The sequence below is a fragment of the Musa acuminata genome, chromosome BXJ2-8 (genome assembly GCF_036884655.1).
Source record: "Musa acuminata AAA Group cultivar baxijiao chromosome BXJ2-8, Cavendish_Baxijiao_AAA, whole genome shotgun sequence".
Taxonomy (NCBI): domain Eukaryota; kingdom Viridiplantae; phylum Streptophyta; class Magnoliopsida; order Zingiberales; family Musaceae; genus Musa; species Musa acuminata.
In genome coordinates this window covers 6,521,199-6,548,482 of record NC_088345.1, presented here as the reverse complement: position 1 = coordinate 6,548,482, position 27,284 = coordinate 6,521,199, and the positions used below count along the sequence as shown (strand labels likewise).

General features: G+C 35.4%; 1 protein-coding gene and 1 long non-coding RNA gene across 3 annotated transcripts; one reads left to right on the top strand and one right to left on the bottom strand.

Moving 5' to 3' along the window:
* Positions 1-625: 625 nt before the first annotated feature.
* On the bottom strand, positions 626-26,747 carry LOC135586849 (uncharacterized). Of its 2 annotated transcripts, none has more exons than XM_065120402.1 (6): positions 26,304-26,747; positions 3,263-3,385; positions 2,845-2,967; positions 1,829-1,890; positions 1,650-1,746; positions 626-761 (listed from the first exon to the last, which is right to left on the bottom strand). In XM_065120402.1, exons 2-6 carry the CDS (start codon positions 3,362-3,364, stop codon positions 717-719), a joined length of 429 nt encoding a protein of 142 aa, XP_064976474.1. In that variant the 5' UTR covers positions 3,365-3,385; positions 26,304-26,747; the 3' UTR covers positions 626-716. The 2 variants fall into 2 exon arrangements, with proteins under 2 accessions (XP_064976474.1, XP_064976473.1); XM_065120401.1 differs by having other exon boundaries at positions 3,263-3,364; positions 26,304-26,743.
* LOC135618929 (uncharacterized) lies at positions 757-3,193 on the top strand. Its single transcript, XR_010489222.1, has 3 exons — positions 757-938; positions 1,015-1,077; positions 2,923-3,193. It is a non-coding gene; the product is annotated as an uncharacterized LOC135618929 (long non-coding RNA).
* Positions 26,748-27,284: the final 537 nt, after the last annotated feature.

Below are 27,284 nucleotides of genomic sequence, written 5' to 3'. Positions count from 1 at the left end.
ATGAGATTTGCCAATATCTCTGTATCTAGAAATATGAACTTAAATTCATAATCCTCGATTTCCTTAAGCTAGTTAATGTCTTTTGCTTATTCCTCAAAATTATGAGATTCCTAAGTAAATTTTCGATCACTCAAAACTAATAATAACATATCCGTTGGGCTTTTATCATGTTTAATATTATATTCACTCTAATACCATTTATCAAAATAGATCCAATGTGATAACTAATCTGTTGATTTTGTTAAATCTAAATCGTCAATCGGTTGTATAAATATTTACTTTATTATTAATATTTTCTTTGTATCCTTAGAAGTCAGGAAAATAAGGACCGGAGTGTTTTCGTTGCATTCGCTCGCAGACGATGGCAAGTTCGCTAAAATGACAGCTCAACCTCTTCTCACGTGACTGTCACGTGCCCCTTGGGTTCGTAAAAAGCTCCCGAAGGTGCCAGACCATCTCTAACATAGACATACGTGGCAGGATTCTCAATCTTTCCAGATGCACAAAAGTCGGTACAAACCGCCGCACTGCACACCGCTTACACAAATGGAGAAGAACGCGACGGCCCAACGGGTTTCTACTACGTGCCGATGGCCAATGTCAGCTTCGACGGCCGCTAAGGTGGCGGCCTCCATACAGGGCGGTGGCCTCCCCGGTTCCCTCGTGATGATCCCGCTGCATCGGCCGCCGCGCTCCTGTCGTCGTCGTCGCCCCCCTCAGCCTCGGTTCTCTCCGATCCTCCTCTGCACCATCATTGTTGCCTGTACAAGAATGACAGGGCACAGTGACATGATCGACAACTCGAGTGTTCTACCTACAGATTGCAAGAATCTTCTCTCAAGTAGTGATTCCTCCTGGTTCATGCTAATGCACTTACAATTAGATCAGGAAATACCACATTAATGTCCTAGGAGAGACTCTCTTCTTTCCGCTTGCAGGTTTCTTGTAATGCTTGTATGATCATGTTTGAGAAGATTGGTTCTAATGGGCTGAATGTGAAAATGAACTCTGCAGGCGCATGCACCAAATCGTCAGCGTTCACAGACACGACTAGCAGCTCTCCTGGGAGTCTTCAGTGTAAGCATGCAGTTTGGAGTCTTCAGATGAAAATATATGTCATGGTAACAATTACATGCAGTTTGGAGTTCTCCTAAGAGTTTGTTACCTACTTACCTTTAGTGGAGTTCTGTTTCGTTTTTATAACGGCAGAGTATACGCATCAGATTTATTTAGAAGCATATGCATCTCATGTCTATCTAACCAAGTTCCTATTTTTTTGAGAATATGCCGAAGTAGATTGGAGGAGCTGCCTCATTTATCAAAGCAGATCTTAGTAAATTTAGGATACGTACCAATATTTGAAAAGGATGTGTCCTAAAACACCACAGAGAAAAGAAAAAAAATGGTCTCAATTCTTGAAGCTATTGAAGGCCACAAAAGAAAAGAAGATGAAAAGTTTGGTGCTTAGATGTCTGAACTTGTGCTAACCATCACTAGGAAGCAACTTCTAACCTTAGGTGGCACAATAAAAACTAGAGGTGGAAATGTGGAATATTGTTTGATTTCTTTTGGGGTAATATACAACTAATGTTTCTGCTTTTCATGTGCAAGCTAAATGTGCTGATGTTATGTGAGGTAAGTTTTCTGACCTTTCTTGAGGTCGTCCATTTGAATGCATCAATTAAATCATTCTCCAATTGTTCGAGACCATCGATATTCAGCTTGGCAAAATCTGTTTCGATAAACCTTTACAAGGAACAAAAAAGTATTAGCGATAACATACACCAGATTTCTTATCACATAGACACATCAAAAGTTACGTTATAACCTTTCAGCAATCTCCAGTAGTTTGAAATTGCCTTCTGAACAAGCAAATCCTTTTTCGTGATTCTGTGGCATCATTAGTAGATAATAAGAAAATGTAATTTCTAATATATTAGGAAAAAATTATCATGTTACCTGGAAAAAAAAATAAGGCATACAGTTTTAGATTCAAATTCATCTTTAAAAGATGTAAAGATGCAAAAGGAATGTCTGACATTTGCCCTTGAGGTGAATGACCTAGAGATCACATTGTTGCTGAGAAGAATCCTTCGAGTTTAGATAGCCAGTTCATTCTATTAAAATTTTCACAATCAAAAGGTTCCAGATTCTCTTTTGGAAGGCCTTGAAAGAGAGAGGATGGAGTGCCTACATACATCGTGCTATTCTTTAATTCATTTGAGAGCATCCATTTCGGGAATACATCTCACATTTAACCAACGTTGTGATTCTCTTTCTTTAGTTTCTTCCAACTCTCAGTTAGAGCAATTAATATATTTCAAATGACGAGAGAAATTAAGTATCTAATGAGAAGAATCCATAATCAAATGCTATGTTGAAAGCAAGGATAGAGTCAGTTGGTAACTTAAGTGTAAAGACATCTATGAAGTACTGGTGGTTCTGATCAATACTTCGTTGTCAGAATATGATCTAGGAAATAGTATTGAGTTCAAGAGTACCATTATCAAAGATGATATACCAGTTAGGATAGCTTGAGATCCTCAATGGTACCTTGTATAACCAAACCTTTCTTGGACTTTCTTTAATGGTAGCAATATAACTAACAAAATAGCTAACTAAAAGTCTTCCTAGAATTAAGATTTGCTTTAAACAAGCATCATAAATTGACGGAACAATTAATTCATCTATGTTTCCCATCACATAAAATTATGGGGACCTGTGAGGATGAATACAGAGACAAAATTTTAACTGTGTTCATGAACTTCGGAAGGCTAAGTCGAAGGATGAAAGGACTTAGCACTAAGAATGACAATGAAAACAATAAAATAAAAATAAAATTACCTGCTCCTTTTTATTGTGCTTATCAAAATATTTTTCTGCTTTCATAAATTTCTGGTAATGATCCACTGTCTTCTCCAGGCTGGATTGAAGTAAATGATACATCTGCAATTCAACATATGGAAACTACAAGCAACAATTTATCATGGAATAGATAGCTCCATGTGCCTTCAAAAATAGTATGGTTTGCATGATAAGCTGCTATTGAACAAAATAATTTCTGCTTGATCAAAATCTGGTCATCATCTAGTAAGTAAAGATGGTTTCTGATGAATATCAGTTTATGACACATTTATTCAATTGCAAAGAAAGAAAATCTTAGCCTTGTTTTCTATTGACAAACTTATCCTTTTATTGTTATCTCTTAACTTACTTTGCTTATAACATTTCAATGAAAACAATAAAATAAAAATAAAATTACCTGCTCCTTTTCATTGTGCTTATCAAAATATTTTTCTGCTTTCATAAATTTCTGGTAATGATCCACTGTCTTCTCCAGGCTGGATTGAAGTAAATGATACATCTGCAATTCAACATATGGAAACTACAAGCAACAATTTATCATGGAATAGATAGCTCCATGTGCCTTAAAAAATAGTATGGTTTGCATGATAAGCTGCTATTGAACAAAATAATTTCTGCTTGATCAAAATCTGGTCATCATCTAGTAAGTAAAGATGGTTTCTGATGAATATCAGTTTATGACACATTTATTCAATTGCAAAGAGAGAAAATCTTAGCCTTGTTTTCTATTGACAAACTTATCCTTTTATTGTTATCTCTCAACTTACTTTGCTTATAACATTTCACATAATGTTTTTTTTCCATATATATGTTCATACCATCTCCATGTAAATCTTCATATACTTTTGAGTAGGGAGATTACTTTTGATATAGCATGAATTTTATAATATACCATCTCCATGATATAGTATGTCCTATGAATTTGAATAATTTCACAAATATGAGCTCAATGATAATTCCATACATTTAAGTCATATTTCAACTGCTAGAAGGTGCAAGTACAACTTGCAGATCAGGTATAATATATTTGGATAATAGCCAACAAACAATTATTGATACAATCAGTTTGGGTCTTTACTAAGAGGTTTAATCAGATAAGTATGCTGATATTCTTCTTAGGTTATAGGTTGCCCTAGATCAGTTAATAGTTTCTATTGCTGGTAGATCAGTTAATAGGTTACCCTAGACCAAAAAACATCTTTGATAAATCTTGTATTTCCTTTACCTTTATGAGTTACATTTCTCATGTAGCGTTAGTAACAAATAACATCGATTCTTGAAAGGTTTAGTTAATAAGTGATAAGTTATCATTTGTCTTGAATCTTAGGGCGTGATATTGTCCCCTCTGGTGGGCCTCTAAGTGTAGAGGTATTTGATTCATATAAGGTCTTATTTTTCCTACTATTCAACCATCATTAGTATTCATCAATATGGACAGATAGACTTGGGCCTCAGTGAGTGTCTATATAGATTTTTTTTTAATACAAAGGGTAAATGGTGAGTCCAGGCGAGTAGGATCATGTGAGCCACAATGAACCCAGGACCTTATGGTAGATTGTCAAAATCTTTACCAACTAACTAAATTGATACTGTAAGGGGCTGAGAGAGGACAACCATTTTGTCATGATAAAAGCAAGTCTCATCTTCTTTTTGCTCTTCAAGAAAGCAAATTCTGCAAACATTGATCACTCTAAGAATGATCAATTAACCTTTCCTCTCGATGTGAGTTTGCAATAAATTTTTTGCTTTGGGTCCTGCATGATTATCCACTGGGGGGGTGGATTCCAAAAGCCCTCAGAGGAGGTAACTTTTGCTCTTATAAGCTTTGGTTACTGATGTGGGACTAAACATATTTATAAATAAGGATAGTTAATTGTTAGCTACATAGTCATGACCAACAAAATGATGTGTCCTCAAGATAGGCCCTCAAGACATACTTTAGGTACAAACAATTACATGTTTATTATCTATCAATTTTTCTTGTTTCTCTCCCCTAATATATATATTTTTATTTTTTATTATCATTTAACACTCGAGGTTTCATAACCTCTAAATGACAGCAAAAGATCCATCAAAAGATTCACATAGTTGACTCCAAATAATTTGGACCTGCTTTGTCGTTGTTATTGTTGAATGTACCATAGCCATCTCATCTCTTAAACAACCAAACAAACATTAAATCATATCTAATATGTTATGCCAAATATGCTTGTGCCTATCATTCACCTAACTGTATCACATTTGTTATGGATGGTGCATGCTAACTATATCTTGTGTAACTAGATCTAGCATAACTTTCACAACATATCATCATTTATATCCATAATGAGACAAAAATAGTCCAAAGGAAGTAGGGTTGTTGTCTTGATCTGATCAAGTCGTCTCATTGTACACTGTTGAGTTTTATATTCTTTTTCAACCCTAGGTGAATAAAACCAAGGACTACTATACCTTTTGTTACAGTATAAAATAGGTGATATATACCGGTCCAGGTTTATATTGACACATGGACTGCCCTCGTTTCAAACAGTCCAATCCAATTTAGTATAAAAAAATAAAACAACAATTAGGGCGGCTCACAAACATGATCGCTATTCTCGTGGGTTGTGTGGAATTGATATTACTATTGTCGTTACTATTATTCGTCGTTGTCTATCTCCCTAGTACACTCCTTCTCATGCCCCTCGTTTTCTTTCTCCCTTTTCGTTCTCCTCTTCCATCAGCTTTCTTTTCTTCCTTCTTCCCCCTCTTCCTCTATTGTGTCCTCTTCTTTCGTCTTCTTTCTCCTCGACTAGTACATTTTGCTTTGACTAGAGATTGGTATGGGTTCGATGACAATCCTTGAATAAAATTATCTCATTTTTCAAATTTAATTTGACAAATGCAATATATTTTGAACCTAATTTAATTTTCATTGATAAAAAGTATAAATTCTAACATCTAAGGCTTACAATAGTCATATATATATATATATATATATATATATATATATATATATATATATATATATATATATATATATATATATATATATATATATATAACAACAATAAAATCGTAAGCTCCAACTATTTGGTGTTGACTATATGAATTTTTTATCGTCATTGAGATTTGTAAAAAATCATATATTTAGTTAAATTCAGAGTACCTAAATCTTTATTTATAATTTTTATTATGGTCTTTTTAGTATTCCTTTACTTCTCATCATATCACTAACATTAATCATTTCACCTCTTCTTACTACCGCAGTCATAAACTTTTTTCAATATTTTTTTTTGTTTTGTATATACATATCATTGTGAATCATAAATATGTATTTACATCAAAGAAATTATTAGAGAAAATTTGTTTCTTATTTAGATATTTTAGAACTATGAAATTCCATTTAAATATAGGTTTAGCATTATTTAAACATGACTTTTAATGGCTAAATGACTCTTCTGACACTATTTATAATCATATAGTGCAATAAGTATACAACTTTAAACCCAACTTCAAATAGCTATTAAAAGTATAGTTAACCATGCATGAAAAACAAAAATAAAGAATTTATACTTGGATCTAAACACTGGTCAAACTAGGTGCAAGTTAAACAAAGGCCCCAAGCTGAAGATCAAGACTCTGCTGCAAAGTCATATCCTTTATGATTCTCTATTTCTTGGCATGTTGAGGAATGACTATATAACATATATATTTTACCTTTCAAGTTTGAAATTAAACTAATTTTTGGAGATACTTGTTCCGTTTGACATTCTTAATTGTTTTATAACTAGAACAATTTTGGATATCGTTTTTATTCTTATAAATTGATATTAAATGATAGAATGAAACAAAAAAGAAGAAGATTATTCTTTGTTATATGGTGCTCCTTATTTATACATATTTAGAAGGGATGATTTTTCTCAACAGAACAACGAGATTTCGTCATGTAGTTGAGGAAATCTTAGCTGCTATCATGCCCCCGCAAGATGGTGCTCTTGTTAAGGATGTTGATCTACGATCGATGTGATGAAAATAGTTTGCGGGCGAAAGGCTTCGTGAGTGAGTTTGCTAGTTGATCAACCGTATGTACTTGAGAAACACGTAGTTTATGTCTGATAACTTGTTCTCGCACGAAGTGAAAGTTGATGGCAATATGTTTCATGTGTGAGTGGAATACTGGATTGTCGCATAGGTAAGTGGCTCCGACATTATCACAATATATTGTAGGAGTAGAGGTGGAGTCGATGTCAAGTTCCTTGAGTAGATTCGTGACCCAATTGAGTTATGTAGCAGCGGTTACAATGACACGATATTCAGCTTTAATTGTAGAATGTGTAACTGTTTTTTGCCTCTTAAAACTCCAACTGATTGGATTAGCCCTAAGGAAGACAATATACCATGACGTGGATGTTTTGTCATCAAAGTTCCCTACCCATTCAACATCAACAAAGGCATGAAGATGAAGGGGGGAGTATTTGCGGAAAAAGAGGCCATGATTGAGGGTTCTATGAAGATATCGCAAGATTCATTTAACTGCAGACTAATGCATAGTAGATGGCCGATGCATGAATTGTGATAATTTATTGCAAATGAGATATCCGGGCGGGTGAGAGATAAGTACTGTAAGGAGCCAAGTACTTGACGACATTGAGTTGGGTCCGTAACAGGGCTTCCATCACATAGTTTGAGTGATTCTCCAATAGATAGAGGAGTTGGAACTACTTTTGCGTCCTGCATGTTCGTCTTTGATAACAGATCTTGAATATACTTTCATTATGATAGAAAGAGTCCTGAAGATGTGTATGTTGCTTCCACTCCCAAAAAGTAACTCAAGGTTCTTAGATTTTTAAGGGAGAATCAATCTGCCAAGTGTTTGAGGAATGCCTTAATCTCTATAGGATTATTGCCTGTGACAATAATATCATCCACATATATCTAAAGATATATTGTATTACCACCTTGGTGATGGAGAAATAGCGAAGTATCAGACTTGGAGTTGATGAAGCCAGTTGATGTTAAAAATGAGCCAAGTTCGGTGTATCAGGCTCTTGGAGCTTGACGAAGTCCATAAATAGCTTTTCGTAGTTTACAAATATGCCTTGGATACTGAGGGTGGATGAAGCTAGGAAGTTGCTACATAAAGACATCTTCAGTTTGGGTCCCCTACAAAAAAACATTGTTAACATCGAGTTATCATAAATGCCAACCTTTTGAGATGACTAAACTCAGAATAAGTCGAATTGTTGTGAGTTTAACAATGAGACTAAATGTCTCTGTGAAGTCAACACCAGGACGTTGATGAAACCCTTTGAACACTAAACGCGCTTTATATCTGACAATCCATCTAGGTTTCGCTTAATTCGAAAGACCCATTTACACCCGATGATATTTTGTGTGTGATGAGAGTACAAGGGTCCATGTAGAATTATGGAGGAGGGCATTATATTCTTCACACATGGCTTTACATTAGTATGTAGATTTTTGGGCTTGAGTAATTGTGGTAGGTTTATTGGTCTCTGATGAGGATTTTGTGATAGCATGTAGGTCAAGGACTTGTAGTGGTTTAAAAATACCACTTTTGGAGTGTATTGTCATTGGATGTCTAGGGGCTATAGGTTGTGTTGTAGGTATGGGCGGTGGAGAGACACTGACACGGGTTGAGGCAAGCTGAGGTACTTCAGTGTCACTGGTCCTAGAAGAGGATAGAAGTAGTGGTTGTGTTTCCAAGTGCATTACTTCAACAGTAGGGGAACCTGTTGAAGAAGGGAGAGGAGTAATGGAAGGGGTGAGGAGCTGTTGAACCAGGAGAAGAGGGTGTGGATCCCGAGGAGGACTGGATGGTGTTATGGGAGACTCGTTTGATGGGATCGACGATGTTGGGAAATCTTGGGGGCGACATCACATGCGTAGCGGAAGAACATTAAAAACAAAAATCCTTAATTTTCTAAAAGATATATTCGTCGTCGTGCGAAGATTGGTGCATAAAAACCGTAAAACTTAAAACTACATATATGAAATATTATGTTACATAGGGAGATCGTATATCCCTAAATCCCTACAAATCGCTAGGAGAGGGTGAAGGAGGTCAAGCGTCCTCCTCTCTAGCGGTGATCCACACAGCAGGGATGCGACGATGCTCCTCAAAACTCTAGGCTTGCTATTTGAGGTGGAGAGAGGGAGGAGAATGGGAGAGGCAACCAAAAAGCTCTAGCCTATGAACCATTAGTTCTCTCCTATTTATAGAGGGAACCATTACTTCCCCTATCAACTTAACCCTAATGGATCCTACCATATTGGGTATTGGATCTCCATCCAACTACCAAAGCCTCTTAGATTAGTGGATCTCTATCCAATAATCTCTCATTGGCTCTTACTGGATCTCATCCATATGATCTAATAATTCAAGGGCTTATTGGATATTCAATAAGATAGGGGCTTTAGTGAATATCTCATATTCGAACCTCTACTTATCGCAACACCTACTATATATGTGTGACCCTCTAAGCCCAATATTAAGCTGGCCGTGAGTCATACCTGTCAAAACTCCTTCTAGCTTAGTGAATTATTATCTCCATAATAATTCACTCGACTCATCGACTATAGACGTACTAGGCCACTACATCGTAGTCCCGAGACGATACAGGGAAACAATCTATTAGACCTGTTTGTCCTAAGTTATTGTGTACCTATAGTCCCTCATCCATCTAATATCCTAGAGACTGTATGATGTTGTTAGACCCATACGGTTTCTACTCGAGTCTCGCTCTAATCGGATTCCCCCGCATAACTCTCTCTCTCAATCCGAATGACCCTAGCCAGGGATTTGTCTGAGCAAGAACACATGTGATATTCCTCTTATGACACCGAGAGTGGATAATCCTCTATCGACACTCAATAGTCATCGTAAGGTTGAATACCACTTTTGATGACCGGTTGTGTTAGATTTGGAACCTCCAGACCTTTAAGTCCGGTATCAAAGAATGAAGTATTCATATAGGACATCCTTGGTGTCTCAAGTTTAAGGACCAGATATACTACTGGGATTATGGAATCGCTGTCTGACAATAAGACATCATCAACCATCCAACATCTCGTAAGCGGATCAATCAGTGAACTCATTCTCCAATGAGCACCTGTACTGTATCCCTAGTGTCCCCACACGAGCAACTATGAGACCAGCAACATCCATCATATGGATGAGTATACACCACACCAGTCTGTCTAGTTATCTCGATGTCCCTCCCAAGTAACCTATGACCGGGATTATTTAGGATCTATGTTTAAAGGCAAATTGGTCTCGTTATCGTGATCTCATCACGATCTGATTCTCATTGCACAGATCCATGAACATCACAATATATTAAAGCAATAAATAATATAAAGTAATAAAATATCAAATAATAATAATAAGTAAAAAGACTACGTGTTAAGTCACACGTGCCATCACTCACGAGATTGACTTGCAGGGCACCTATGACTAGCAGGCGGTGTACTCTAGTGATGTATATTTGTTGGAGTAGGTCATACAGTAGGAGATTCATGGTTTTGAAACGAAAATGTAGACTCCACAAAAATAACATTACGTGATATAAAGACTTTTTGAGTTTGAGGTTCATAGCATTGAAAGACATTATGTTCAAGAGAGTACCCAATGAAAATGCAAGGCTTATATCTTGATGTTATCTTATGCGAGGCATAGGAACGTAGCCATGGATAACATAAACAACCAAATACTTTGAGTTTTTGAAGGTTTAATGATTCGTGAAATAGTTTTTCAAATAGTAACTAGTACTGAAGGACTAAAGTGAGCATACGATTGATGAGGTAGATAACAGTTTAAAAGGTTGCAAACCAAAATGTTGTTGTATACCACAAGCTAAGAGACAGGATGTGCGGTCTTGATATTCACCATCGCCATCAGAGTAAACTGTTTTGATTGTAGACTGAAAGAAGTTCTCGGCCAACCTTCTAAAGTTGGAAAATATTGTTGAAACTTCATATTTATGGTGGAGAGGGTATATCCATGTGTAATTGGTAAAGTAGTTACGAAAATGACATAAAACCTAAACTTGTCAAAAGAAATGATTAGGGCAGGGCCCCAAACATCAGTATAAATAATTTCAAAAGGTTTAGAGCTGGATATGAAGGAGATTCCAAAAGAGAGTCTATGAATTTTATTGCTTAAACAAGCATCACAATGAGTTATAATACTATTGGTTTTAAGAGTAGGAAGAGAATAACGAGAAAATAATTTTTGCTAGATAGAGGATGAGGGATGACCAAGACGACGATGCCACACATCAATTGGAGCTGCGACGGAAGACTAGGCAATGGGCTGGGTGATTTATGGAATTGACGTCCACTCATAAATGTTGTCCTTACTCTGGCCTCGGACCAAGGATGCCCCTGTGCTTAAATCCTTAATAAGAAAGGAGTTAGGAAAGAATTAAATCGAGGTATTATTTTGTTTGTAGAATTGAGAAACTAAAATGAGATTTCGTTTGATGTGAGGTACATACAAAACATCATCGAGTGTAAACGTTATGTTTTGTGAATTAAACGTTATGGAGCCAGTATAAGTAATGGGAATTCCTTTACCATCACTGATGATGATGTCTTCATTTCCACCATAATTGTTGTGGATAGACAGGTTCTGTAGATCAGAGGTGATGTGATAAGATTCGCTAGAGTTCAAATTCCAATTGTGTTGACTAGTATTCGAAGTAGTGAGATTTGCTTGAGGCCAATAAGATGGAGGAGGAAGTCTGGGTTGAGATCGACAGACTTTTGCAGAGTGTCCGACTTTATCACACAGTTGGCAGATAACTTTTTGTTGATTTGTATGGTCACGACGCCAGGGTTGAGGATAATTGAAGGAACTACCTTGATAGTTGCAACTAAAATGTTGATGCTGTAGAGGAGGTAGGGTTTGTTTGAAGCTCACAAGGAGGTATTTTGGCTAAACCTTTATTGAGGGTTTTAGTATACTGGTTGCCCTTCCTCTTGGATTTTTGACTTACTTGAGCCGTGATGCATGGTCCTAGTAATTTGTCCTCGTGCTTGAGATATATTTTTTGGTCAGTCAACTTGTCATAGAGTTCTTCAAATGACATCGATGAGTCGCATGCTCGTATTGCTGCTGTCAGTTCTTTATACTCGCTTTTAAGGCCGTTAGGGATGTAGACAATGACTTCTTAATCACTGAGGGAATGACCTATCAGGGCCAGGTTAACAATGATAACTTTTATATTTTGTAGATAATCAGCAATAGTACTTTCCTCTTGTTTTGTTGTCATAAGACTGGATAGGAGACTCAGCATGCGAGTACACAATCGATTTGCCAATATAGTTTACAACTTAGACCAAGCTTTGATAACGGTGTCATATGAAGAAATAAGTGGGCCGAGCGATCCAGCGACGAACGACTGAATTACTTGGAGGATGAGACGAACTTAGCGTAATCATAGTTTGTGGTTCGGATTTGGTACTGGATTGGGTGCTCCTGCAATGTTGACCATCGTTGGTGGACAACGGAGAGTATCGTCGACATAGCCTAGTAAATCATAGCCAAATAGAAGATTAGAAAATTGTGCACGCCAGGATGCATAGTTGCCACCTTTGGATAATTTGAAGGGGATAAGAGTTGTAGCATTGATGGAGATAAGACCTATATGTTGAGAAGTACTATGGTTCCTATCGGGATAATAACTAGAGCATCAAAGGTAGACGATGAAGACATGTGGAGGAGATATACCAATTTGAGGGAGCAAGGTGAGAGTCTTCAAATATAGAATGGGTTGTTAGGATCGGGGTCGGCACTAAGAGGGGGGGTAAATTAGTGCAGCGGTAAAATCGTCTTCTAAAAACCTTTCGTTTCGATTAAATCCGTTTCCGATGAAAAACCGATCTCGGAAAGTGTTTAACTTTAAAACGTTTGCAAGAATGTAATGAGCAAGTGAAGTAAGTAAATCAGTTTGCAATGCGAGAATTAAAGGCAGAACAAGAATGCAAACCGATTTATAGTGGTTCGGTCGTCGTGACCTACATCCATTCCGCCGATTCCTCTTCCGTCGAAGCCACCGGCATCCACTATCAATCTTCCTTTAATAGGCGAAGATCAACCTCCTTCTTACACCCCTCTTTTCCTTTTACCGAGTTTAGGAGACAACCCTTACAAGCACTCACTCCTCTCTTACAGAATTCTAAACTTAGAGTGGAGGAGGGAATTTCTCAAGAAATTGCAGCAGCGTTTTCTCACTTTTAAATTCTTTGTGCTTGTATCTTTTAACCAGGGATGAGAGGGGTATTTATAGGCTTCAAGTTGATTCAAACTTGGAGCCTAAAAACATCTCATCCCGGGTTTCCCGGGAACGGGCGGTACCACCGCCTACGCTGGGCGATACCACCGCTAGTGTCAGTCTGACACTGACACTACACTGGACGGTACCATCGCCTGTCACCCTGCCAGGGGCGGTACAACCGCCCAGATTGGCGGTACCACCGCTTGACACAGTCTCGAAGACTGTGCCACAATGGCGTCACCTCTTGGGGCACTGTTTGGGCCTCTTATTGGGCCCAACACAGTCCTTACATGGGCCTAGCTGGCTCCTAATTGGGTTGGCCAAAATCCAAACCCAATTACGTGCTAACTATGATTCTTAAGACATTTGCTAAGCTAAACAAGTCCCTTATGTCTTGGTATCTTCCGGCGTGCTTCCGACGAACTCTCGGCAATGTTCCGGCGGACTCCCAGCAAGCTCTTGGACTTCACGACGATCTTCTTGGCGAGTTCCGACAAGCTTCTCTGGCAAGCTCCAAGACTTCTCGGTTGGTTCCGACAGAACTTCTGACGAACGTCCAGACTTCCGACGAACTTTCGAACTCCCAACGAAATCGCGTCCTTGACTCCGGGACTTCATTTTGCTTCATGTCTTGCTATCGTAGTTAATCCTGCACATGTAAAAACATACTTTGATCTATATAATTAATACTAAGCATTAATCATATTGTCTGGCATGTCATTGGTCCCTCGACGCATCGTCCAATTCTTCGACGCATCGTCCTCTCTTGCGGCCTATTGCCCAATTGGCCAGTTGACTCCGCAACTCCAATATCCTTGGCGCAATATCCGCTCTTCTTGGCCTGATGCCCGAATCCATGGCCCGAAGCCTTATGTCAATACGTCGACCGATCCTCCGGCTCGACGTCCAATCTTCTAACATGTTTTCCTCTGGCACAACATGATTTTTCCTGTTTTAATTGTCTCATCCTGATCAAAGCATCCTACGTCACTCAAAATGTAGATTAAAACATAAACACTATCAATTGGTTTCATCATCAAAAAACGAGATTCAACATGGGTGTGTTATTTTGTTTTTGGGACTTTTACTACAGCGACGACAACAGGTCAGTGAGATGTAGAGACAATAGCGATAGGAGAAAGAAGGGTAGTGAGCAAAGCTGCACCAGTTCTTGCGGCTGAGGAGCTTGGCAATGAAGAAGTGAAGAGTTTTGTAGCTTGAGTGCTTTCTTCGTTGAGGAAGGACAAAGAGGCTTCACTGGCAGAAAATGCTCGATAAGAGAGGAAATAGAAGGGATTGAAGCCGACTGTCTATGTTCCCGCTACTACTCTACTGTAGTATACGTCCAGGGAATGATTGCAGAGGAGGGGTAGCCGCTTGTTGTAGAGCAGGCGACGACGGTGCAATTGGTGTAGATCGCAGTGTTCGGCCGAGTTCAAAGGCAAGATGCGACTGGGAAAAATGGGAAGACAACGGAGGAAGTAGTTGTCAAGGCGGTATTCCGGGAACCCACTGCAGGAGACGGCATGGCCGATGCCCTTATTGGTGACAACAAACGCAAAGAGGGTGAAGCAAATGAGGAGGGGCGAGAGGCCGGGGAATTAGCCCTCGTTGTTCTACCGTTTTAGTTTTCCCAACTCCTATAGCTAAAGGTGGGATATTGGGAGGTGGTAGATCCTCCTAGGGATACGGCCATCCGGCGATTGCCCGTCAGATCAGTGGGCGGTGGTGGCAGATCCTCCTGCGATCCTTCGGTGAGGACCGATGTCGGAGGAGGGAAGAGGGGGAGGAAGCGGTGGTCGTCGCCAATCGAGATGGGAAAGGAAGGATCTGTGAGATGCTTGAGCGACTAACCGACCGCTTCTCCCATTGTACTTTGCAGTCTAGAGGAGGATGTTGAGTCCCGGGTCTAGAAGGAAGGCGACCCGAACAATGCCCGCGAAGTCTGACGTCGTGAGCAGCGAGATTGCCTTGCTGCTACAGCTGCAGCGACAACGAAAAGTAGCAAAGGAAGGTTTGCCTGCTGTTGAGCCAGAGCGTGTGCTTGGTGCGGGTGGCATTGGTGGACATGTCGATGAAGGCGTTGACGGAGGTGATGGAGAAGGGGGGGGTTGCCACCCTAGGGTGGCGCAGGTGATGAATGGACTATTGCAGCAGCAGCGATGGCTGCGAGATCAGAGTTGTTGTTGCCAAGAAGGTGGCTGCTGCTCTGATACCATGATAAAATGAAACAAAGAAGAAGAAGAATATTCTTTGTTATATGATGCTCCTTATATATACACATTTAGGAGGGAGGATTTCCCTCGACAAAGCAACTAGATTTCCTCATGTAATTGAGGAAATCTTAGCTGTTATGATTGGCAAATCTTAGTTGCTATCGCTAAAGACTTTCTCTACTCATTAAGTATTCTTCTAATATTATTCTAAGTCCTAAAATTTTATTAAATAAATTAATCAACTAAACTATTCCTCGATAAACACTCAAAAGGGACGCTAGATAAATTATTATGTTTTATCTCCTTGACGAAGACCCGGACCAATTAGACTAAAGTGGGCCAAATTTGCACCTCAGCGATACACCCCTCCTTGTTTCTTGACATTATTAAATGTTCTAAAAGGCATGTTAAGGCCTACCATTTGCTAAATGAAAAACTGAGATATGACAGAATTTATTGCATCATTTGATCGAATGATCAAAAGCATGAGATATGATGATGCTATAGTGTCACTACTAACATGTGTTTCTTGATTCAAGAGGGAAAGAAGACACTGAAAATCTATTTGCCAGACTAATCTTAATTTATTAATTTTAAGAAGTGAGAATAGTTCAAGTGCATCAAAAGCTCATGTGTACTTGTAGTTATTAGCTGCTAGTGCCTTTCTCTTTTACTGGAATCCCAATTCAATTCTACTTAGTCTTGACTTTATAGTGTACAAAATAGAATCTATAATTTTCTCAATTTAGTTGTTGCTATTTTACTTGTTAGCCCGTGGCTAGTTGAATTCTCTCTTGTCGTAATTTGTTATTAAGAAAAAGCTAAGGCGGCTGTTTAAGGTTTGGTTAGTCTAAAATGTGATGACGTAATATTAAAAAAGTTATCTATATTGCTATTTTCACTAATTTAAGGCCTTGGCACATAAATAAGAGTTGTCACTCCTTATATTGGTCAAAGAACACTTTATTTAAACTACTAATAATCCTTCAAGGGAAACTAGATAAAGAAGCGCTCCTCTTGATTTAGGGGACTCTTTTAGCCATCTAAAATCTGGGCAAAGTTCTCTTCATTCGTCAACATCTCCAGGTTATTATAGGACCAACGAACCTAAAATGATGGTGTTGGATCGTCAACAAAGACCTTTAGATTGTGTTCGTCTCAAATTCTCAAGTAGCACCATCAGAAAGTTCAACTTGTATCTACTAATTTACTTCGGAACATAGTGGAAGCACAAAATTCATCACATGCTCGCTCTTCTAGTTAAGACTTCATATTTGGAGGTAGCACATTCAGGTCTCTCATAGTAAATTTATTTCAAAAGAATAAATATTGTCAAGAAACTTTAATACTTGACTATATTGTCCAAAATTGTCGCAATGAAATCAAATTATATTTGTTCTAATTGCTTCTATGACAAGTTTCTCAAATCTCCACCTGGTACTTTATCGAAACATACCATAATTATTTGTCTCGCATCAACAATTATAATTATCATGATTCAACTCCGATACCATTTGTCATGACTAATTGATAACTATCTCATCAATTTGTTGAGCTTGAACCATTGATAAAAAATATTTAATATAAAATAATTTATTTATCAAATCCTTATAAATTAATCCAATTATGAGTCAATGTAAGTTTACCATTTCTCCAATGTGGGATTAAATTTATGATATTATAATTTCTTCATTTAAGGATTTGATATCGTGCCGGGGATTAATATGGTTCAGAATTAAATTTTAACATGTTGCAAATAAGTTCAATTGCAATATAAGTCCAATACAATGGAGATTCTATGCCACGATAAACCTTTGTCCTTATATGAAATAACTCGATAAGTCCCACATCGGAAGCGGACAAGATTAAAATTGACTTATAAGGGTCTAATGAATGTATTATTATTAATTTTAATTTAAGCATTTTGATTAGTAGTTAAAGCTAAAATAAGTTAATAGGTCAGTTAACCCAACAAGCCCGTGATATTATCTATCATGAAGAGCCATTTTTTACTTGGACCCTTAATACTAGACTAACTTTAATATAATTTGTCACGATCCAATTCAAACTGGATTGGATAACTATATCACCAACTTGTTAAGGTTTAACAATTTAACCCAAAAAAGAGTAAACCTAGGTTAATAATAATAAGTCAATCAATCTTTTATAAGTTAACTTAAGTCCTAATGATAAACTGAACATGCGATAACATACTAATAGTATTAGTTACCATAAGTAAGCATAAGCTTTCACTAGAAGAGTTTTAGAACCTTGATATTATCTATCATGAGGAGCCTTTTTTTACTTGGACCCTTAATACTAGACTAACTTTAATATAATTTGTCACGATCCAATTCAAACTCGATTGGATAACTAAATCACCAACTTGTTAAGGTTTAATAATTTAACCTAAAAAAAGAGTAAACCTAAGTTAATAATAATAAGTCAATCAATCTTTTATAAGTTAACTTATGTCCTAATGATAAACTGAACATGCGATAACATGCTAATAGTATTAGTTACCACAAGTATAAACTTTCACTAGAAGAGTTTTAGAACCTTGAGATTTGGTTATTAGTACAACAATACTTTTTGCCTAAGATTATATTGTTACCACATTAATATATACAAAATTGTGAATACATCATAAAATTAAAGATCAGTTAACCCATCAAGCACGTGATATTATCTATCACGAGTAGTCTTTTTTTACTTGGACCCTTAATACTAGACTAACTTCAATATAATTTGTCACGATCCAATTCTAACTTGACTGCATAACTAAATCACCAACTTGTTAAAGTTTAACCATTTAACCCAAAAAAGAGTAAACCGAAGTTAACAATAATAAGTTAATCAATGTTTTATAAGTTAACTTAAATCCTAATGATAAACACAACATAAGATAACATACTAATAATGTTAGTTACCACAAGTAAGCATAAGCTTTCAATAGAAGAGTTTTGGAAACTCGAGATTTGGTTATTAGCACAACAATACTTTTTGCCTAAGATTCTACTATTGTCACATTAATATATATACTATTGTAAATATATCATAAAATTAAAGATCAGTTAACCCATCAAGCCCGTGATATTATCTATCATGAGTACCCTTCTTTCACTTTGACCTTTAATACTAGACTAAATTCAATATAATTTGTCACGATCCAATTCTAGCTCGATTGGATAACTAAATCACAAACTTGTTAAGGTTTAACAATTTAACCCAAAAAAGAGTAAACCTAAGTTAATAATAACAAGTCAATCAATCTTTTATAAGTTAACTTAAGTCCTAATGATAAACTGAACATTGGATAATATACTAATAGTGTTAGTTACCACAAGTAAGCATAAGCAATCACTAAAATAGTTTCAGAACCTTGAGATTTGGTTATTAGTACAACAATACTTTTTGCCTAAGATTTTATTGTAGCCACATTAATATATATACAATTGTGAATACATCATAAAATTAAAGGTCAGTTACCCCCCATCAAGCCTGTGATATTATCTATCATGAGTAGTCTTTTTTTACTTGGACCCTTAACACTAGACCAACTTCAATATAATTTATCATGATCTAATTCTAACTCGATTGTATAACAAAATAACCAACTTGTTAAGGTTTAATCACTTAACCTAAAAAAGAATAAACCTAAGTTACTAATAATAATTAAATAAATCTTTTATAAGTTAAATTAAGTCCTAATGATAAACTGAACATGGAATAATATACTAATAGTATTAGTTACCACAAGTAAACATAAGCTTTCACTAGAAGAGTTTTAGAACCTTGAGATTTGGTTATTAGTACAACAATACATTTTGCCTAAGATTCTATTGTAGCCATATTAATATATATATACTTGTGAATACATCATAAAATTAATGATAAGTTAACCCATCAAGTCAGTGATATTATCTATCATGAGTAGCATTATTTTACTTGGACCCTTAATATTGGACAAACTTCAATATGATTTGTCATGATCGAATTCTAACTCCATTGGATAACTAAATCACAAACTTGTTAAGGTTTAACCATTTAACCCAAAAAAGAGTAAACCTAAGTTAATAATAATAAGGCAATCAATCTTTTAGAAGTTAACTTAAATCCTAATGATAAACTGAACATGGGATAATATACTAATAGTGTTAGTTAACCACAAATAAGCATAAGCTTTCACTAGAAGAGTTTTAGAACCACGAGATTTGGTTATTAGTACAACAATACTTTATGCCTAAAATTCTTTTGTTACCACATTAATATATATACAATTGTGAATACATCATAAAATTAAAGGTCGGTCAACCCATCAAACTCATGATATTATCTGTCATGAGTAGTCATTTTTTACTTGGACCCTTAATACTAGACTAACTTTAATATGATTTGTCACGATCTAATTCTAACTCAATTGGATAACTAAATCACAAACTTATTAAGGTTTAACCATTTAACCCAAAAAAGAGTAAACCTAAGTTAATAATAATAAGGCAATCAATCTTTTAGAAGTTAACTTAGGTCCTAATGATAAATTGAACATGGGATAATATACTAATAGTGTTAGTTACCACAAGTAAGCATAAACTTTCACTAGAAGAGTTTTAGAACCTCAAGATTTGGTTATTAGTACAACAATACGTTTTGCCTAAGATTCTATTGTTGCCACATTAATATATATACAATTGTGAATACATCATAAAATTAAAGGTCAGTTAGCCCATCAAGCCTGTGATATTATCTATCATGGGTAGTCTTTTTATACTTGGACCCTTAATACTAGACTAACTATAATATAATTCGTCACGATCCAATTCTAACTCGATTGTATAACCAAATCACCAACATGTTAAGGTTTAATCATTTAACCCAAAAAAAAGTAAACCTAAGTTAATAATAATAAGTCAATCAATCTTTTATAAGTTAACTTAAGTCATAATGATAAATTGAACATGAAATAATATACTAATAGTGTTAGTTAACATAAGTAAGCATAAGCTTTCACAAGAAGAGTATTAGAACCTCGAGATTTGGTTATTAGTACAACAATACTTTTTGCACAAGATTTATTATTGCCACATTAATATATATATATATATAATTGTGAATACATCATAAAATTAAAGGTCAGTTAACCTATCAAGCCGGTGATATTATCTATCATGGGTAGTCTTTTTTTACTTGGACCCTTAATACTACACTAACTTCAATATAATTTGTTACGATCCAATTCTAACTCGATTGTATAACTAAATCACCAACTTGTTAAGGTTTAATCATTTAATCCAAAAAAGAGTAAACCTAAGTTACTAATATTAATTAAATCAATCTTTTATAAGTTAAATTAAGTCCTAATGATAAATTAAACATGGAATAATATACTAATAGTGTTAGTTACCACAAGTAAACATAAGCTTTCACTAGAAGAATTTTAGAACCTTGAGATTTGGTTATTAGTACAACAATACGTTTTGCCTAAGATTCTATTGTAGCCACATTAATATTTATACACTTGTGAATATATCATAAAATTAAAGGTCAGTTAACCCATCAAGCCTATGATATTATCTATCATGAGTAACCTTTTTTTACTTGGACCCTTAATACTTGACTAACTTCAATATAATTTGTGACGACCCAATTCTAACTTGGATAACAAAATCACCAACCTTTTAAGGTTTAACCATTTAACCCAAAAAAGAGTAAACATAAGTTAATAATAATAAGTCAATCAATCTTTTATAGGTTAACTTAAGTCCTAATGATAAACTAAACATGTGATAATATACTAATAGTGTTAGTTACCACAAGTAAGCATAAACTTTCACTAGAAGAGTTTTAAAACCTCGAGATTTGTTTATTAGTACAACAATACTTTTTGCCTAACATTCTAGTGTTGCCACATTAATATATATACAATTGTGAATACATCATAAAATTAAAGGTCAGTTAGCCCATCAAGCCTGTGATATTATCTATCATGGGTAGTCTTTTTATACTTGGACCCTTAATACTAGACTAACTATAATATAATTCGTCACGATCCAATTCTAACTCGATTGTATAACCAAATCACCAACATGTTAAGGTTTAATCATTTAACCCAAAAAAAAGTAAACCTAAGTTAATAATAATAAGTCAATCAATCTTTTATAAGTTAACTTAAGTCATAATGATAAATTGAACATGAAATAATATACTAATAGTGTTAGTTAACATAAGTAAGCATAAGCTTTCACAAGAAGAGTATTAGAACCTCGAGATTTGGTTATTAGTACAACAATACTTTTTGCACAAGATTTATTATTGCCACATTAATATATATATATATAATTGTGAATACATCATAAAATTAAAGGTCAGTTAACCTATCAAGCCGGTGATATTATCTATCATGGGTAGTCTTTTTTTACTTGGACCCTTAATACTACACTAACTTCAATATAATTTGTTACGATCCAATTCTAACTCGATTGTATAACTAAATCACCAACTTGTTAAGGTTTAATCATTTAATCCAAAAAAGAGTAAACCTAAGTTACTAATATTAATTAAATCAATCTTTTATAAGTTAAATTAAGTCCTAATGATAAATTAAACATGGAATAATATACTAATAGTGTTAGTTACCACAAGTAAACATAAGCTTTCACTAGAAGAATTTTAGAACCTTGAGATTTGGTTATTAGTACAACAATACGTTTTGCCTAAGATTCTATTGTAGCCACATTAATATTTATACACTTGTGAATATATCATAAAATTAAAGGTCAGTTAACCCATCAAGCCTATGATATTATCTATCATGAGTAACCTTTTTTTACTTGGACCCTTAATACTTGACTAACTTCAATATAATTTGTGACGACCCAATTCTAACTTGGATAACAAAATCACCAACCTTTTAAGGTTTAACCATTTAACCCAAAAAAGAGTAAACATAAGTTAATAATAATAAGTCAATCAATCTTTTATAGGTTAACTTAAGTCCTAATGATAAACTAAACATGTGATAATATACTAATAGTGTTAGTTACCACAAGTAAGCATAAACTTTCACTAGAAGAGTTTTAAAACCTCGAGATTTGTTTATTAGTACAACAATACTTTTTGCCTAACATTCTAGTGTTGCCACATTAATATATATACAATTGTGAATACATCATAAAATTAAAGGTCAGTTAGCCCATCAAGCCTGTGATATTATCTATCATGGGTAGTCTTTTTATACTTGGACCCTTAATACTAGACTAACTATAATATAATTCGTCACGATCCAATTCTAACTCGATTGTATAACCAAATCACCAACATGTTAAGGTTTAATCATTTAACCCAAAAAAAAGTAAACCTAAGTTAATAATAATAAGTCAATCAATCTTTTATAAGTTAACTTAAGTCATAATGATAAATTGAACATGAAATAATATACTAATAGTGTTAGTTAACATAAGTAAGCATAAGCTTTCACAAGAAGAGTATTAGAACCTCGAGATTTGGTTATTAGTACAACAATACTTTTTGCACAAGATTTATTATTGCCACATTAATATATATATATATATAATTGTGAATACATCATAAAATTAAAGGTCAGTTAACCTATCAAGCCGGTGATATTATCTATCATGGGTAGTCTTTTTTTACTTGGACCCTTAATACTACACTAACTTCAATATAATTTGTTACGATCCAATTCTAACTCGATTGTATAACTAAATCACCAACTTGTTAAGGTTTAATCATTTAATCCAAAAAAGAGTAAACCTAAGTTACTAATATTAATTAAATCAATCTTTTATAAGTTAAATTAAGTCCTAATGATAAATTAAACATGGAATAATATACTAATAGTGTTAGTTACCACAAGTAAACATAAGCTTTCACTAGAAGAATTTTAGAACCTTGAGATTTGGTTATTAGTACAACAATACGTTTTGCCTAAGATTCTATTGTAGCCACATTAATATTTATACACTTGTGAATATATCATAAAATTAAAGGTCAGTTAACCCATCAAGCCTATGATATTATCTATCATGAGTAACCTTTTTTTACTTGGACCCTTAATACTTGACTAACTTCAATATAATTTGTGACGACCCAATTCTAACTTGGATAACAAAATCACCAACCTTTTAAGGTTTAACCATTTAACCCAAAAAAGAGTAAACATAAGTTAATAATAATAAGTCAATCAATCTTTTATAGGTTAACTTAAGTCCTAATGATAAACTAAACATGTGATAATATACTAATAGTGTTAGTTACCACAAGTAAGCATAAACTTTCACTAGAAGAGTTTTAAAACCTCGAGATTTGTTTATTAGTACAACAATACTTTTTGCCTAACATTCTAGTGTTGCCACATTAATATATATACAATTGTGAATACATCATAAAATTAAAGATTAGTTAACCCATCAAACCCATGATATTATCTATCATGAGTAGCCTTTTTTTACTTGGACCATTAATACTAGACTAACTTCAATATAATTTATCACGATCCAATTCTACCTCGATCAGATAACTAAATAACCATCTTTTTAAGCTTTAACCATTTAACCCAAAAAAGGGTAAACTAAGTTAATAATAATAAGTCAATCAATCTTTTATAAGTTAACTTAGGTCCTAATAATAAACTGAACATAGGATAATATACTAATAGTGTTAGTTACCACAAGTAAGCATAAGTTTTCACTAGAAGAGTTTTATAACCTCGAGATTTGGTTATTAGTACAACAATACTCTTTGCCTATGATTCTATTATTACCACATTAATATATATAATTATGAATATATCATAAAATTAAAGATAGTAATAAAGAAAAGTAAACAATAAATGTTCACTATGACTTCGTGCAAGCCTCCTTTAGAGGAAGTCCTCTGGTGTCTTCTCTCACAAAAAAACCAATGAAATCAGACTATAGGTGAAGAATTATCTTCTATTTGTATATCCTTAATTTAACTTATTATTTCATTGTGTCTAATCCTTTTTCCTTTAATTAAATTGCCCAGGTTGATCCAAAAGGAGAAGAATAAACTAAAATATAAATAAAAATTTGACTTGCAATTCAAGGTCTAGCTATCCTTATGTAGCATTTTTGGTGACTCCAACCATCTTTCATTTTTGACTTAATTTTCTTGACATCTTTTGATTAATTAACCGATAATAGATAATGAATGCCTATTCCAACACTTGTATTAACTAAAAGCTTTAATAAAAAAAAAGTAATGTAGCACTACAGCATAGAAGAAATTTCAAAGGAGTTTAAGGGATTTAATTGGGATTGGAATCAAGAAGAAGATGTGAAATTCATGTAACTAAGTTTGATTTTTATGGAAAGTAAAAACCGGAGATTAATGTGAAGAACAAAGAAAATATTAAATGATATAAACAAAAAAGAAATCATAAACATCAATCTTCTCATGGATGGAGTTTTCACACATCACGTCAGACGTGAGATAGAATCACATTATAAACTCCCTCTCCTCATGCTAAATTTCATCTACATCATAGTTTCACTTCTTATTTACTTTTTATTTAAAACTCCAAATATAAGAAAAAAGATAGACAACTAAGACAATTATTAATGATTTTTGTTTTTCTTAAACTAAGGACTAACCAAACTGGTCATTCCGATTATCTTTTATGGGGATTCTTTGGTGTCATTGTTACTAGGGGAGATTGTTTTTCTTATCCACAATATCTTTCCCCTATATTAATCCTTTCTATATGAAGCTTCTTTAATCAAACTCACCTTCCCAATAATCTTATGCTTAACTTATCTTCCTTTTTCCATGTTTGATTTGTTATATGACTTAATATATTACATCTATGGAAAAGATTGAACTAACAAAAAGTTAATAAAGATTAGAATAAAACAAACAATGCATTTGTCTCACAACTGCATTTGATGTCTAAATTAATGGATTTCTCATCAGTAACGATTAGATTAATCTAAGAGTGATTTGGGAAGTATTCGGGCGCGGGGGGGGGGTAAAAGTCTTGTACGTCTCTTTTCTTTTTCCTCGTTCATCATAAAAAGGAGGATCAATCCATCATCAAACAATCACCTCCGATATCATTATAATATCTACGAATCATGTGTCATATCGGATAAAAAGGTGTTCCTAAATCTAAGCTACAGATGTCATTGTAATGTCTCGATCGTACATCACGCGTGCAGTGGCGTTGTTACCATGAGAGGACCAACAAAGTTTTTTCGCCACTAATCTCGGGACTCATATATCAGCAAATTGAAGTTTCCAAGATAGATTTTGTCATCTTAACCTTCAAGTCAGTGCTAACTGAGATCTTGCCCTACAGAAAGGTTAAGCTTCTAAGAATGTAACATGAGACATGTACGAGGCAATAATGGAGAAGTGGCAGCCGAAACAAAATTATACTAGCTAGATAAACCAAGTAGCAGGATTAAGATATCAAGAAGCATCTTCCAATAATGTAACATGAAAAATGAGAAAAACTACTGATGAGAGCCATGACAGTGCATACAGAATTATATTACACATGTCGATAAACCAAGCGATACCTCCAGAAAATAAAACAAATTATGCTGCTTTGGTAAACGAACATTCCATTGAAATGATGGTGCAAGATAGAAAACACGACAAGACAGTCAACTGAATAAAGAGAAAAAGGCGGAAGTGATGGATCGCCCCCAAACTAAATGGATCTCCTCTACCGCACCCGCATCGGCAGGCCCGTACCAGCTCCCTGCCGTCGGATCAAGAGCGAGAGAGGAGGTAACCGAAGGCCTAACTACTCAGAGACGGACGGACCAAATGCCTAGGGTTTTGAGGTGAATCTTGAAATATATGATGGTAGGCGGTGGTGGCGACGAAGGGATCGTGATATTAAGAGTCGTAATATAAAAAGCAAGAGGTTAGGGCCGTGGAGCTGACGTACCTAGAAACGCTGGAGAACTCGTAGAGCGACCTCGGCGTCGCAGAGCACGGAGAGCTCGTAGGCTTTCTTGAACAGGCCGCTCCGCCGCTTGGAGAAGCACACCTGGCGGCTGGTGCGGTCCTCGACCCGCCGCAGCTCCGCCCTCCCTCGCCGCGCCATTTTCCTCCTCTTAGAAACCCTATCTGCGAGACGCTAAAGGCAGGCCTTGAGGAAGAATAAGACGGTGAAGGAGACACGTCGCCGTCGACGATGAACGATGGCGGTGCTACGAGGAAGCACCTGTATTGGTGGTCCCCTCCCTCGGATGCCGCACATGAGGAGACTGCGCCTCGGCTGTCCTCCGCAGGCACACGATAACGCACACTCGCGGAGAAACCGTGGGCCCCTCACCATTGGAATCTTGGGCGGTGGATAACCTTGGGCGCCTTTTGACAAACTGTTCCAAATAATATCTTTCCTCCTACGGAAAGAGTACAGTTATACTCACGAGTGTAGTTGTGAAGCCCCGTATTTTTATACTCTGCTGTCCATCTTAAAATATTCTTCGATGTGTAAAAGCAATTAGAGGACGAATAAAAGAAGGGGACGTGTCCAAACGAATCGTAATACAAAAGTTATCTGAACGAACGCACGAGGAAGCCAACGGACAAAGGTCGCACCATCCACGAACGTATTTCGTGCGGGGATAATGATAGATCAATTTACATAGGACAAGGAGAGGTGGTTGCGGTGGGATGCTTTATCTTCCTACTATACTGGTGTCTATAATGTATTTCTTATTAGTACAAACAAGTTAACAACTTTTTCTAAATACTTTTAGAAATTGTTCAAAGTTCAAAATAACATATTTGACTCCAAAAATTATTCATAATATATATCCCTTGTAGCCACTCGTTCAACAAACATATGTTTAAAACGATACCGTAGACAAAGATAAATTTTCCTGAATACTAAAATTTTCTGAACGTACGCAAACATAAA